Here is a 15,816-nt window from a genome sequence, read left to right as displayed (position 1 = left end):
GGTTATCAGGTCAGTCAAGCATGACTTCCCCATGCTGACTACTCCTGATCACCACCTTGTTATTTATGTGCCTGAAAATGGTTTCCAGGATTAGCTACTCCCTCACCTTCCCGGGGATCATGATGAGGCTGAGTGGTTATAGGTTCCTGTGTCCTCTTTCTTCTCCTTTTTGAAGATAGGAGTGACATTTGCTTTCTTCAAGTCTTCAGACACTTCTTCCAACCACCATGATCAATCAAAGATTATTGAGAGTGGCCTCACAATGACACCTTCCAGTTGCCTCAACAATTTTAAGTTCATTCCATCAAGGCCCATAGATTTATATATGTCTAGTTTCTACATGTCAAGTATTCCCTGACCTGACCCTGACCTGATCCTTTTCCACCAAGGGTATGTCTTCCTTGCTTCAGCCTTTTCCACTGACCTCTTGGATCTGCGGTTCCTGAAGGCTGGTCTTGCTGGTAAAGGCTGAGACAAATAAGGCATTCAGTACCTTACCCTTTTCCACATGCTGTCATCTGGTTCCCTGCTCCATTCAACAGTGGGACCACATTTTCCCTGGCCTTCCTTTTGTCACATATATGTTTATAGAAGTGTTTCTTGTTTTCTCTGACATCCCTGGCCAGATTCAATTCCAGTTGGCCTTTGACTTAACTAACCACATTTCCACGTGCTTGGACAGTGTCTCTATATTCCCTGCAGATTACTTGTGCCTCTCTTTATGGTTGAGTTTTGCTGGGAGCTCCTTGTTCATCTATGCAGATGAACAAGCTAGGTGAAAAGTGCTATTATCCTGGCACTTTTGCCTGAGCTTCTGCTCACTGAATTTGGAGGAGATATTTCTTGAATATCAATCAACTTTCTTGATGTTACTTCTAATTGACTGTAAAAGCAGTTGTAGATGTTTTCTGTCGCACTGTCCTGACATCAGGCCAAAACTTTGAAGTATATAGAGACAGTGTTATTAAAGAGTTTACAATAAAAGTTATTTTAGGAGTTGCCTTCTTCTTAAACTTTTCAAAAGTCATAGCTACATGAAAAAGAACAAGGAAGAAATATTTTTTTCATTAATTCCTACATTCAGTGTTTTGAAAGCATATCTTATGTATCCTTGCATTCTGATCGTTATACCTCCATAGGCAGATTTTTGGAAAAGGATAAGATTATACGTAGGTTTTGCTTTAGCATCAAAAATACCATCATTATTTTCCCTTTTATAATAGCACATTGTAAAGCACTAAGCAAATTGAAATTGATGCGTAACAACAGCTAATGCATAGCTTTCAAAAAAAAAAAAAGAATGGATGCAGGGCTGAACATGGGATTTTGTGGACTTCACAGAGCTGGCAGACCTAATCTGCTCAGGCCTTGAATCTCACCCATTGCAAATGGTGACATTTCTCTGTAAGCCATCAGAGTAGTCATGTGTCCCAGGAGGCACATTTAAAGGGAATATTGAGGCAGTAGAGATAGCACAGCAGTATTTTAAGCACATGGGATAAATCCACCCTTTAGAAAAGTGGGTCTTCAATTCCTAAATTCTGTGCAGTGTTAATATTCTTCATGGTGTAAAAGTTATGCCAACACATTATTAGCACTGCATCTTTCTTGCCATCAAAACTCCCAGAAGTTTGGGATTATGATTACTGTTCCCTTCCCCACAGTTGTCACTAACTAGAAGTTTGTTTAGCAAGACCAGGTCTTCAAGGAATAGGTATACTGGGAAATTATCTCAAAAGTATACTAGGTCCTTCCAGATCAAAACTGAGGCACTTTTTCCTATTCATATTTAGAAATGCAACAGTTGTTACTCAAAGTTTATTTCAGAGGTTGACAAATGAGTCATCCCTTCATCCTCCAAAGCTGTCAGTCAATTCTTGCATTGAGAAACTGGGTGGGACAGAAATTGGAAAGATATATATTCTCTTCCTACATCCCACTGTGTCATCAAAGTTGTAATGTAAAAAAATGGAAAATATTTGTAGAGGTTGAAAAAGTTTCATAATAGTGTTTCTTTTCTGTTTGTTTTTTTTTTCAAATTAACCACAAATTGAGTTATCAGAACTATTATTCTTAACTGCAATAAACATTGCAATAATAGTTTATTAAAAATAGATTCCTGTTATCATAATTTTAAATCTCTGTAATAGCCTCAGTGAAGAAGCCTCTTGAGTTTTTTTCCTCTCTTTATTCCTAAATTGTGACTCTAGAGAAAAGAACAGCTATTAACTGTGAAATATTTTAATATTTCTGTGCTTCCCAAGTGCTATTTACCTCTGGGGTTTCTTTTATGTGGTGTTGTTTCATTTTATTTTTTGTGGAGAGACCATTTACTTGCACCCTTCGGCAATGGAGTTCATGCTTGCAAGAAATAATGTCTGACCAGTGCTTGAATAGAAAACATCCAGAAAGTTTTCATCAGGTCTCTTGCTATTTGCAGAAACTTCCCTATCATAGGAGTACTGCAAAACTCAGACCCACCAGATTATATTTTTCTGTGATGCTAATCAGCACAAAAAAGGACCTCTTGAAATATATGACATTATCCTTGTGAAAGCTTGACTCGGACCAGACAGAAGCTTGTATACCTGATGTTACAAAACAAATGTAAGCTCAATTTGACAATCCCTCTTCCTTTCCTGTTTGGAGATCACTTTAATACGTAAACTCTGGACTAACAGCCTTTCAGATACACTTCCAGAGAAGAGTTATCATTCACTAGGTATATCAGACCAGGAGATTTTTAAATCCATTTAAAACATCACAAGATTTTACATCTCAGAACCTCCTCTAAAACTTTCCTGATGATGAAAGGAACCAGTTTGGATGGCGGATAGGGAGAAAATGCAAAGGCATATTCCTCCTGCTGCCCTTGTGTTGTTGTTTTCTGTGTGAGGGCAGAGCTCCATTCGCTGTCTGTCAACCGTCTCGTTCAGCCTCTCCATCCCAGAGGAGGAGATCTGTTCAGCAGCCACATCCTTCTCATAGCAGCCCAAGGACAGAACACACCTGCCTTCAGCGGGGCTCTCAGTAAGCAAGTATGGATACTTCTTCGGGCTGGGTTTTTACAGGTGGGCACCTGAGTCAGGCAGCCTGAGTCCAGTTCTAAGCCTACTGCATATTTACTAAGAAAGATTTCCAGCCTCTCCAGCTTTGCTGAATGATCAAGTCTTTTCAGTATTTAAAGATTCCTTAATTAGCATTCTTGACCCAATTTACAAGTTTCTTGCTGCTTTGATTAATCCTATCAATTTGAACAGCAAAGTCTTAGCTGGCAGACAAGCCTTAAGCTAGAGAATGCAAGTAGTTTATTAAATAACCATTTACAAGGGTCCCTTAAAATACAGTCTGGACATAACCTGCAATGCATAAGTGCTGCTTTAAACACTCAAGTCAAGAAACAAATCTTCTTTTCCAGTATTCAGTCACTACAGCTAAAAATAAGCTGCTTAGCACAATAAGAAAAATATGAACCAGGCAGTAATAGAAAGCACAGTATATTTCCATTGCAGCCCTGTAACCTGAGATAAAGAAGTGTGAACTCTTTTCCACTCATCTATGAGTTCAAGGGTGAAGGAATTATTTCCCTCTTCTACTTGATGCAGGCAAGTGTGACATAGTGATGGAGCCTATGTAGAGATTTGCTTTCTATTGAAAAGTTGCTGACAGTGCTCTGTAAGCTGCAGCAGTAACTGAATCCAATACAGATTCGGCCACTAGGGATTCAGTAATGGCTGGGACTCTTGACTTAGGGCTTCCAGCTCACCTTTCACCTCCTTTCCACATGCCTACTATATTCTTCTGCATTAGCTAAAAATACAGTTGTACAGTTCTACAATTTCCAGATCCCAAACTGAATTTCTTGAAGATGCAGGGAATCTACATTTTTTTGTTCAGAAATCCCACAGCAAAGCATGTGAAAGCTAACATATAGATTGTTGTCTTTTTTTAGTTCTACACTGCTCCATCTGGTTTCAAATAAAATAGGATATATATATAAAAATATATATGTGTATACACATATCATATATCGTGTGTATGTAGAACAAAGAAATCACCATCGTAACTCCACAATTGGAGACAAGTGTCCAGTTATGAGAAAACTACATAAGGAGACAAATCAAAATACACTGGTGGGAAAACTGCAAGACAGGCAAAACAGTTGTAAGTGGAGAAAAAAGCTTTTTGCTATGCTATTGACTGTAGTAAATACTCTTCACTTGTATATTAACTTACTTGTATGTATACTTTCTTACACATGTGACATCTTCTGAAATTGCACCTGTAGATGTGCATCTCTAATGTTTCCATATTAAATTCTCCTGTGCCTAGAACACCTCCTTTTTATTTTCTATTGCTCTGGTGGAAAACCAAGAATATGTCACAAAGAGACAGACTGTGCCATTGGCTTCTTATCATAGAAATAGCACATTGGTGAAGAGAGTAAATGGCCTTTATCCTGTCTCAGGTTTTATTTCTGTGAATTATCAGGAGCTTTTTCTCCTTCTTCTCTCAAAAGCTAAATGTTCTGCATGGATGAAAACCATTTAATTCCGCATTTAATGTGACATGACTACATACTTGAAATCATTGGCTTGCATTATTTTTCTGGTGGATTTATAGACAAAGGCTCATACTGCAAGTTTTTTAACCTTACCAGTACAATAAAAAGGAACCTGAAAAGGTTCATATCAAAAGCAAAAATATTATGAGATCATAAAGGGAAACTGTATCAGTGTGAATCATGAGTTTAGATAGGGTAGCTGTTCAGTTACAAAGACAAAGTTTCTGTGCAATTCTATTTTAGATAGTGTATAAGATGTCTGGAAGCTAAATACAAGCCATTGATGATAAAAGTAATTTAAAGTATTTTTAGAGTTGTCATCTATAAATCAGTGATGCTGGTGTTAGGAAGATTTTTTTATTATTAATTTTTTTTATTAGAGGAGAGAAACAACTGGTACCATTTCCTCAAGGACTCTACGAGGAGTATGTAGAAGCACAATTGTCTTTTTCTGTTGCTATCTGTCTAACTTATTTCTTATTTTGATTTGAAAATTAACTGTGACATTGGAAAAATACAATAACCGAAACTGTGCTGGTTTGTAATACTATTGGGGTTTTTGTTTTCTTCTAGGATAAAGTTGCATGTTAAGGGAAACTGCCATTTCCTATCTTTTTATTACCAATAAGATCTTTCTTATTAAAAGTGAGATTTTTTTTTAACTTTAATTTAATTTAGTTTTTCTAAAGCTGATTATTTGCTTCGTGGGTGTTATTTTTGTTTGGTTTGGTTGTTTTTTTTTTCTTTTCATAAGCTGCAACTATTAAAAACTGGCAATGTTTTCTGTAACTTCAGAAGCATAGAATTCAACTTCAGTTAGTGGAGAGTTTTATGCCTAAAGCAAAGATTACATTTATCAGTAAATTTTTAGCTAATTTCATGTTCTTACAGTCATAACTGCAATGTTGAATTTCTGAAACTACCAGCTAATGTTCCAAATCAAATCAAAGATGCTGTGTCCACTTCAATTAAAATAATTGATTTTTAAAGTATTTCTGTTAAGAGTCTCTATCTTAAACCTCACTTCTGCAAAAACTAGATTTTGTCTGCTCGTGCCATTTTAATTTTGAAAATGTCAAAGCATTTCACTTTGATAGTGTTGAGGCACAGTGTGTGTGATTTTTCTGTGGGCTTTCAGTCAGCCCAAGGTAACCAGAAGCAGTTGTTTCCATACAGTCAAGACTTGATATAGCCTTGCTTTAAGGTCCCTGCGGTTATATACAGCTGTTACTGCTGTAACTGACATCACACACAGCAGGCTCTGCTAATTTCCTCTGTGCCAAGAGGACTTTAATGTAATCTGAGATCTATAGGAGAACTGAGACTATGGCATCTGAAAATGTAAAATGAATCTTACCTTCAAGAAAGGCCATGCTATTTTTTTTAAAAAAAGCTGAAACTGTTATAACTAGCCAAACAAACTTTTGTTTTAACAGTACATTCTTAATCTGACTGTAGTGGTAGTCTTTCCTATCCATTTAAGAGCTTCTTTATATTCTAACCTTTAAAGCACAGTTGTATGTGCTTTTGGATGTGTTTCAGTATTGTTCACCTTTTCATGCCATCATCCTTAATTTAAATGTAAGAGCTAAACTTCTAGTCCCTACGGATTAATTAACAAAATGCAATGAGGTGAATCAAGCTGATAGACACGTGGAGACCTAGTTACAGTAATTCATCCATGAATATATCTTCAACAGAGCAGCAGGGCAGTGATGATATTGGTTTCCTCATTGCAGCCTGACATCCCTGTAACTATTAGTAGAGTGTTATGCTCACCCATCACTTTGGCACAGTCAGGTTTAGGCATGAATTCATGGGTATGGGGCAGAGCCCATTGAGGTCAGCAGAGTGGCTCCCAGTGATTTCAGTGAACTGTAAGTGTATTTCAAAGTCCTCACCTTCCAAGTCTCTGTGCTGAATATAGGCTCTCAAGATAGCCTAGTAATAAACACGTGAAGGATGCCAGTTTCCATGGAGTCATGATTGATTTAACCCTCAACTGAAGTGATGTATAATTGAACAGTTTCTGTTCACTGCAGCCTGGATCACTAAAAGAGTCTTAAAACTCCAGCACTGCTAACTGGAGGCACCTGAGCAAGGGCTTCATCACAACTTTTCCAGTGGGCAGGAAAATGCTGTCTCTAAGCATGCTTAAAAATGTATGAAGCAGCATGCGTGACAGGGTGAAGACAGAAAAGGAGAGGTCTCATGCTTTACTTTTCTATCATCATTTCATTATTTATTGACAATTTTTCTGGCTTTAGTTTTGGAGTGCATATTGATTTACATGGTGAGGTCCCTTTTACAGGTTTTTATAACTTAGATGTTTATAACTTAGACCTTAGAACTAAGGAAGGACTCTGTTCTGCAGATGCACTGACCCTGTGAGGCTGAACATCCATATGGTTATCTCCGTAGGGTCTAAATCCTGTAGCTTCTGGAGTTTGCTTCCTTAGACCACCAGCTCAACTGCAGAAAGCCCCTTAAAAATATGTTAGTTCTTCTTAAAGTTACTTCTGAAAGGTACAAAACACCTGACAGGTCTGGTATATGGTCTCACTGTGTGAGAGACCAAAGTTCTGCTTACAGAAATAGAAATCAAAAATGAGCTTCAATTAGTGTTCATTAGACCTTTCAGGAGGAGGCAACAATGTGAAGAGTCTCTGGCATTCTGTTAGACAAATGCACAGTGTGTTACATTTATATAGTACAGATGTGTGATCTCACAGTCATGCTTTTGCTTTGAGACACATTGATTAAGGACTTTTTCTTGGAATTAGAAGGCTTAAATCTAAATGGCAAAATGAATCATCTTTAATAAAATGAACATTACCTGGAATCCTCATTTTCAGTCACTTAAACCTAATGTCCAGTGGATATGAATCAATTTATAGTCTTGCTGAAATTGATATAGGTACTCTGATTTATACCAGTAGCAAATTTGGCTCCTGAACTACAGCTTTACTGATACCCTAATGTTTCTTAAGAAATAACTCCAGCAATTGCTGTCAACAGCAACTGCTGGTTTTATTTTGTTGTGTGAAACATAGCTAGCATTTTTAATGCTGGCATAGCTGGCATTTTTTAATGCTTTTATGAAAATGCCAGTTTTAGCAGACTGTAACATGTAACATTTAATTAGGTGTTTCAGATCTTCAAATTATCTGTGAGGGTGCGGTTCTCATGGAGAAAGAAAAATGAAACTTGTCTTTTATAAAGTACAGGCCTGCAGGAATGAGAGAGAATTCTGATTTTTCTGTCTAGAAATGGGAAACTTGGTATATTTTTCTAAAGTGTTTTGGCTGTTTCTTATCTATGTGATCACAAACATGAGCAGCAAAAGGTGTGATTTTATGTCATCTTCTGAAACACTGTGAGGAGCTTAAAAGATGTTATGTGGCATGAGTCACAAAGTCACAGAGGGCAGGTTAGCAGCTGAAATGCATCCAGACAACTCATTGGCCTTGTTCAATGTTATGTATTCAGTTGGTTTAAGTGTCCCCCAAACATTGAGCACTTTGAACATTTTTTGGGGGCAGCTAAGCCGAGGTTGAAGCTACTCTGAAGAAAGGAAGAGTGTGTGCCACCTCTCAAAGCAGCTACTTTGCTAACAAGAAAGCTGTACCCTGCCTCTCACCTTCTTCCTTTCCCCTTCTGCCACTTAGCTGCTTGCTAAAAATGTAATTTAAGGGAGTACTTGGACCTTTTGCCTTTTGTTCTGGGTCATCTTTGAGAATTACAAAATCCAGGTTTTGTATTGAAGAAGTGGGCTCAGATGTGAGCTCCCGAACTTGCCAATTTTGTGCTTCTGTTGACCAAGAGTCAGCTGAGGTTCCCATTTCTTCAAATGGCCAGTAATTTGCATGGGGAGATTTCACCTCTGTTACTGATCAATACTGGCTCTAGAAAGCAGAGCCCTGTTATTCAAAGCATCTTTCAGAATTTTTTTATTGTTCATTTGTGGCATTTTACATTTACAAGAAAATATTATTAAACAGAGCACTGGGAAGGCAGGTCCACCCTGACCAGATCCAGAAGTTCCAGGGAAGAAAAATACAAAAACAAAACAACAAAATAAAAACAGAAAACACAAGCATAAGTTAAAGCCTGCTTTGGTTCTCTTCATTTCATTATCTTCCGAGTTTCCAGCAAGTATCCACCTGACCCTTTGACAAGGTGCTGAGTCAAGGGAGCCACCACAATGCTCAGTGGGGTGCTGGGAGCAAGTGCTTACCTCCCCACTTCAAGTCAGGAATGACTGCATCTGGAAAGGATCCCCTTTCTTCCCTGGCCAACAAGGCAGGAGGGCAGAGATGGAGCAGAAATCTTCACTAAGGCACCATCAGGCTGAGACTTCTGTCAACCAAGCAAGGAGGTGCAGGACTGATCCTTTTTACCCCCCTGCTTGGCTGAGCAGGGCACAGGATCAAGGTAACCAAACAGCTTGCTTTACTGCTCATAAAGTATATTTATATCTGATGTTGTGCTGCAAGCACTGTGGGTCTGATTCTTAGCCTGTTGGTGTGGGAATAACTGCAGCATAGTGCAGACTGTTCTGCAGGTTCAGTGCATGATATATGGACAGAAGATGGGCAGTGAGGGAGCACCAGCAGGTTTCAAACACTGACAGAAGCAATTATAAGAAATGTTATTGCTATTAGTCTGTCTTCAGATCAAACAGCTGCTAAGAAGCCTTTGCCTGCTGCTTTAATGGTCTGTCAGGTTTTGAAGTGACAAAGACCTCTGAACATTACTTGTGCTCTTTTTTTCACCAAACCTCTCACCTTGGCCTTTCAAACCTTCCACCCTTTCCTCATTTCTAATAACAGCTTTTCCTATAGGCAGCCTTTTTCCTGATAAACAGCCTGTGAGCAAAGTCTTCACTGATTTATTTACTGTGCTAGTGACCTGGAAGACCCACTGAAGTTTTCAATCAGCACAAACCTGAACTGCCAGCAGGTCTATCTCCCTTGCTTCCTTTCAAAGGAAAACACAGTATCTCATCAGTGCTTCTGCTTCCAAACTCAAGACAAGCCAAGAGATGCCCATTGTAGTGATAGGGTTTGTACACCTCCCAGCACTGCACAGTGTCAGGAAGAGTTATATACTAGGGTCCCAAATCAACATAACTACATCAACAAGACACCTTCACAATGCTAACAGAGCTGTATGGTTGCAATTCTGGCATGACCTCTGATTCCATGAGATCATGCCAGAGAGAACTTCGAGTCTTTTTTACTCATTTGCCTATTAAAGTAAGCTGTGTGAATGTCCTATTCACCCAGTCTTATTCTTACCTTTGTTAAAATAAAATATCCTGTCATAATCCCCAGTCCTACTTCAAAAGCTTTTCTAAAGTAATCTTTCAAATAGCATGGAATTTCCTTCTCATGGCAACGAAAACTTGAAAAGCATCAGGCAGTCATCGTCACTGAAGGTATCTGTGTTGGAGCATTGTGAAGACAAATTGCTTTTGCTTTAGTGGAAGGTATGATTCATGAGAAAATGCGTATAGCTATCACGTAACAACTTGATAAGAGTATCTTTTTTGCAGTCTGTGATTACCTTGTATTGAATACAGCACAAATCCTTAGATTTTTCTAGAGCAGAGGAAAGCAAAAACACATGCAAGCTCTTTGGCATTTGAAAAACATATGGGGTTGGTCTTTTGAGAGAAAGGAGTGCATCTCAGCATGGTTTAGTTCTGCAAACAAGATAGCCATGTTGAATAAAATCCACGAAAAGTTGAGCAATGATATTTTCCCTTCCATGTAGCCTGTCAAATTCATCCTAACCCTTCCTCTACCTGAAGAAGACCTTCAGAAGAGGGATAAAAATATTTATTATTCTTGAAAAATGTTTTATAGCAGCTTAATTGTACTGAAATAAGGGCAAATGCTTTTTGCCTAGTGATGCATTAACTCAGAAAATACTTCCTTTTTGGTAGAACATGTTGTTTATGGTAAATGTGATACTAAGTGACTTGTAGCATTTGTTTACAAATATTTGTTGAAGCTAACATTTTCTTAAATGTACTATACGAAATAATTCATTAGAGGGTTGGGCACTCAGAAAAAGAAATACGGAGATAACTCTGGCTTAAATTGCCACATTCGGATTTGACCGGATGTTTATTATTTGCATAAAAACTCAGTGTTTCTAAACACAGCAAATTTCCCCTTTTTAAAAATGCATCAGAAAACTATAGTTTTGGAATGTCTTTTGAACTAATTAAGCCAAAATGCATGAATTATTAAGCATGCTCATTGGCAGTGCTCATGCACTTGAAAGGTTTGCTTTCATTACTAATAAGGCACACACACAGCTGAAAAGAGGTAATTAGAGCATCAAAGGCAATGAACCATCCTGAAACTTTGTAATGCTTTGACTGAAAAAAATCATCATTCAGCTGAATAGCAAGAAACAAAAAAAGTGTCTACATTGTTGTGTCCAGAAGGATGAGAACCAAAGTCTTTCAAAGTAACTCCATAGATACAGCAAAAGGCTTTTCATCTTCTTAAAATTACTTTCAGAGTTGATGTAGGAATGGCAAAAGTGAGTCCCTGTGGTTAGATTTCAAAGACTGCATTTTTAAGTTAGAAACAGATTACTTGTTACAAATCAAAGACTTTTTTCATCCTGTAAGTTTCAGTTCTTACAGGATGTTTTCAATCTAGCAAAGAAGAAAACATTCCATTCTCAAAATCTTTCTTTTCTGATGATTTTAATAATCTGCTTTGTTTTGTAAGCAGTTGCAAGGAAAGATGCTCATTGTAGATAAGAAGCACCACTGGAACTTTTTATGGTAGGAAAACTTGTACATCACATCAAATAATGAGTGCCCTGTGTGAGTCATGTCAGAGGTTGTGCATTGTGTATCTAGCTTTGGAGAACAAGTTAAAATCTTTGGTTTCTCATTACTGCAATCCTGTTGGAACTTAACCTCCAGACATTTAGAAAATTATAATAAAATGACCACATATTGTTTACACAGATTATTGACTATGCTTTCCCATGTAGATTTAGGGAGGGAAAAAAGGTGTTTTTTACATAGCCTGAAGCTCTTAAATACACATGGGAAGTGTCTAGACAGCAGTTTGAAAAACAACCTTCATCTCTATAAGGCTCAATACTCAACTTCTTAGAGTCCATGTGTAGACATTGCTCTCAAGAAGAAGCCATACAGCAGCTCTCTGAAGCAACCATGGGGGTCTGCTAGTGATCCACGTGCCAGCTTCTGCTCTGCACCACCTCCTTGGAGAAGTCAACACAAAACAGAAAAAGCAGTAGTAAGAGGGAATGCATGTGAAATGACCTGGCTGGTCTTAATAAAGCAGCACAGATTGTGCCAACTGGCAGCAGGTTAGGGTGACAGACATCTTTGGGAAAAGCCCTGCTGTTGCAAGAAACAGGGATGGGGTTTCAGCACAGAAAATTGGTCCTCTTCTGTTGGGGCTGAGTAGCATCTATTTTGCATGGGGTGCAATAATGGCAGTGCAAAAGAAACCTACTTTCTGACCCTAGCAGTCTTTAAATGTCCCTGACAAGAGGGAAAGCATTACCTTGGTGTTGTAGTTAGTTACAAAGTTTTCATGCCTACTATTGCCATCTCAAAAGTGTGCTTTGCTGCTTATCTTCACTGGGGCCCTGACAGCCATAACCCACACCTGAGGCAACCAGATGAAGGCCCTCACCACCTTCGTTAGCAGACAGAGGCAGGTACGGAGGAGGGCAGCATCATTCATGCCTACACTTGTCTCTCTCCCACTCTGGGGAGGAGTGGGTAGTGATAAGATTCCTTTTTTTAGGATACCACGATGCTGCAAAAGATATAGCCAGAGGGAGCAATTTTTCCTGAACAAGCGTTTCCGACCCAGGCTGTCTCCTCTCTGAACCCCCAGGCAATGTTCTTTGGAGCAAACTGCCCCCACAGCTGTGTTTTGGGCTCGTTTCAAACCAAAAGGGAACCCAGAAGCAAAATAACTGGGCTCCAGTGTGGGTAGCCAGGGGATCAGCGTCTGGGTGCCAATGGGGCAGCAAAGCTGTTGGGCAGCACGGATGTACCCACAGGCAGCTCAATTCAATGCTGGTAGTTAAGTGGAGTGAGTTGGCACCTGCCAGTTCATGTGTCCATATCCTGATATTTACCCCCATGGGAGATTAATTACTGTCTCAGTTGAAATAGTTCTCATAAGCAGAACATGTTTGGCATGGAAGGTACTGTAGGAAAATAAAGTGAGTAAAACCAACTAATGTTACCATAACTCAGTCTTCAAGTGGCAATCAGTATGATTATAAGCACAAACCCCCTGCTCCCTCTCCAACCTTACATAAATATTGCTGTGGTATATCAGCTTAATCTTGAGATGCATGAGTCTTACTCTACAGGGGTTAAATAACGTGTACCATGCATCTTTGTTGGAGATATAGCTAGAATAAAACATATGGTCTCAGAATGCTGGAGGGATTCCTATAGGAATAAACAGTGATTCTGTCCAAATGTAGCTTCTCAGCAGTCGTCTGCCTGTGAACTGAAATTATGGATAGAGTTAGTCTTTTAGGTAAGGTTTGCAGTGCCTTGAATTATACCAGAAAGCAAAAGACCCGTTATATTTTAGATCATTGGACAGCTTTTAGCTTGGTTAGGAAAAATGAAATTGTTAGACACTGGTTTATTACAAAGAAGTGCTTTCCTGGTCTATTGTTTATGTCACTGGCACAGGTCAGCCTTATTTTCTACTGCTGTAAATATGTAGACACAGCTGTAGTAATGCCAACAGTTTTCTACTTTAAACGTTCAGGATGCATTCCATCTGTAGATGAGACTAGAGTTTTGGTATAAAAAGGAAGCTATATACCTGCAGAGATCTGTAAAGAAGGGGAAATACTGTTCTTGAATACACCTGTAACAGCTTTTTTTCTTATATACATGAGATTACATCATCAAATATTTTTAGAAGGGAATGTTATTATGTGCCTGATTGCCTCTCTTTTCCCCTCTTCTCCTTGAAGCAACTTTATGAATACCTAACAGGCAGAGCTACAGTAAAGCCAAACTGATTTCTGTAGGTCTAATACATATACAAATATGTGGAAGGTAACACTCACCCCTGCTTAATTCCAGACAACAGGTCCAAGGCACCTGATTGAACTCAGTAATTATGCAATGGCAAATACTCTGGACTGAGTAGGCTGGCACCAGGCTCACATAGAAATGCCCAGAAATCAGGGGGAATAACAAGAGGTTTCCTTGACAATACAGAACAGAAGGGAAAGATGACACAGGAGCTGAGGTGCCAGCCCCAATGCATTTTGTTGCCATGAACATTGATGGCCATAGTGGTAAAAAGTCATTAGTGATTTAAACACAGTGATGATGTATGGCAGGTAAATGTTATATTAGGACAAGAATGCTTTTCTACTTATTCAGAAATCTCTTTAAAACTATAGCCTTAACACTCATGAATCCATTTTAGGTAATTTAATCATTCTACTCTAGATTAGGGGTCATTACTTGTAATTGTGAAGGTTTTGATTTGAAATGGAAATCTACAGAACCTTCACATTTTTCAAGTTTTGACAAATTAAAACAAAGACCTTTTCTTTTAGGATTTAAGAAAAACTTCCTCCAGTTTTCAGTTTTTTCTTCTTCATGCTGTGAGTGCATGAAGAAGACAAACACATCGCACTTTGCATTATAATCATTCTATTGCAAAAACAAATATTAATAGTGAATTCGTATGGATCTGACCAAAAGGACTTTGCTGACCCTTGATTCTGTAAAATCATACCACAGTAAATGGCTGACAAATAATATGTCAATTATAAATGCTGCAGCTGGATTGACTATGGATACTCTGCTTTGGTGGCCAAATCCCCCAACCAACAGGTAAGCGTGGCACACGCATGACCATGATTAAGGATTTGTTTTTCACTTTTGCCTCCCTAGGTGATCTCATGCATCTGCCACCCTACCTTAGGATGGACTTCTTATTGAACCGTGGTGTGCAGGGCACGAGCAGAGACCTGGGTTTGGGGCAAGCCTGCTTGGAGCCGCAGAAAAGCCGAACCTTGAAGCGCCCCACCGTCCTGGAGCCGATACCCATGGAGACATCCTCCACAAGAGAAGTACAGTCATGGCAACCTGGTGCTGTGGCAACGTTACCTCAGCGAGAAGGAGCTGAGCTAGGACAGGCAGCAAAAATCAGCAGCTCCCAAGAATCCCTGCTGGACTCCCGGGGCCACTTGAAAGGAAACAATCCCTACGCAAAATCTTACACCCTGGTATAACGAAAAGAGCATGGCTGGACAGTGGCTGTAAATATTTACACTGAAAAATAATCCAATGAAAGCTACCTTTTTTTTATTGAATTCCAATATTTATAATTAAAGAAGAAGATTGCCAAAATATTTGACAAAAATATTAACAATAATATGAACGACAGACAGTGCAAAGACTCTCTTGCTTTTTTTCTGTCTGAGTGCGAGCTTCATCTGACTGGACATCTGAATTTTTGGGTAAAAGAGTCCAGTTTTCTGATCTTCACAAGCGTTTGTGTTTTTACTGATTTTCTACGAAGTGCATGGAGACTTAACTAAAACATTTGAACTGGAAATTCCATCAGACAAGATTTAAAAGGGAAAAAAAAATCACACACACAAAAAAATCACCCTATTTGTGAATTCAACAGGAACATTGATTTGGAAAAACAAAAAGTCTTTTGTCATGTTTGCACTTTTTTTTTTTTTTTTAATTAGAAAATGGGTCCTTGATTGTTCTTTTTTTTTTTGTTGTTGTTAATTAGGATGAGTGATGTCAGTGGAGTGAGGGCATTGATTTTGGGTTTTTTTAATATTAATTTAATGAGACACTCTTTGCATTTTGTCTATGCGAAATAAAAGGGTCTTCTGCCTTTATTTGTGATGTCTGCTTCTGTTGCCTTCTGCTTTACTTGATTTTTTTCTAAGTGTAATAACCATGTCAGTACTGTACTCTGACAGTGTTCTTCTCTGAATGTGTTCTTGTACCTTGGGCAGAAAGGAAAAGCGGGGGATCATAGGGTGATACATTTGGATAAAAACCGAGGTCCACATACCCACAGCTTTTTTGCTATCATGAAGCAGAGAGCCAGAACAGGGCAAGTCCTGAGTGCTCTGAATCAGTCACCCAGGACTCCCTGCATCTGCTTCATCTGCCACCAGGAGGCTTTTGTTCAGCTTCAATATTTTTTGGATCAGAAGAAATGCAT

At 38.8% G+C, this 15,816-nt stretch overlaps 1 protein-coding gene across 2 annotated transcripts in view; it reads left to right on the top strand.

Annotated features, from left to right (window-relative positions):
* DSCAM (DS cell adhesion molecule) overlaps positions 1 to 15,484 on the top strand; it is a 460,950-nt gene extending 445,466 nt beyond the window's left edge. For both annotated transcript variants that reach the window (XM_057426358.1, XM_057426359.1), the window contains exon 33: positions 14,517 to 15,484. In XM_057426358.1, the coding sequence (XP_057282341.1) occupies positions 14,517 to 14,857 (341 nt within the window). In that variant the 3' untranslated portion in view covers positions 14,858 to 15,484. The remainder of the gene's footprint in view (positions 1 to 14,516) is intronic.
* The last annotated feature ends 332 nt before the right edge of the window (positions 15,485 to 15,816 follow it).

The sequence above is a fragment of the Pezoporus wallicus genome, unplaced genomic scaffold (genome assembly GCF_028554395.1).
Source record: "Pezoporus wallicus isolate ANWC-B61680 ecotype Strahan unplaced genomic scaffold, APGP_CSIRO_Pwel_v1 contig_8747, whole genome shotgun sequence".
Lineage (NCBI taxonomy): Eukaryota > Metazoa > Chordata > Aves > Psittaciformes > Psittacidae > Pezoporus > Pezoporus wallicus.
Note: the sequence above shows the minus strand (reverse complement) of the source record. Positions and strands in the feature narration are given on the sequence as shown.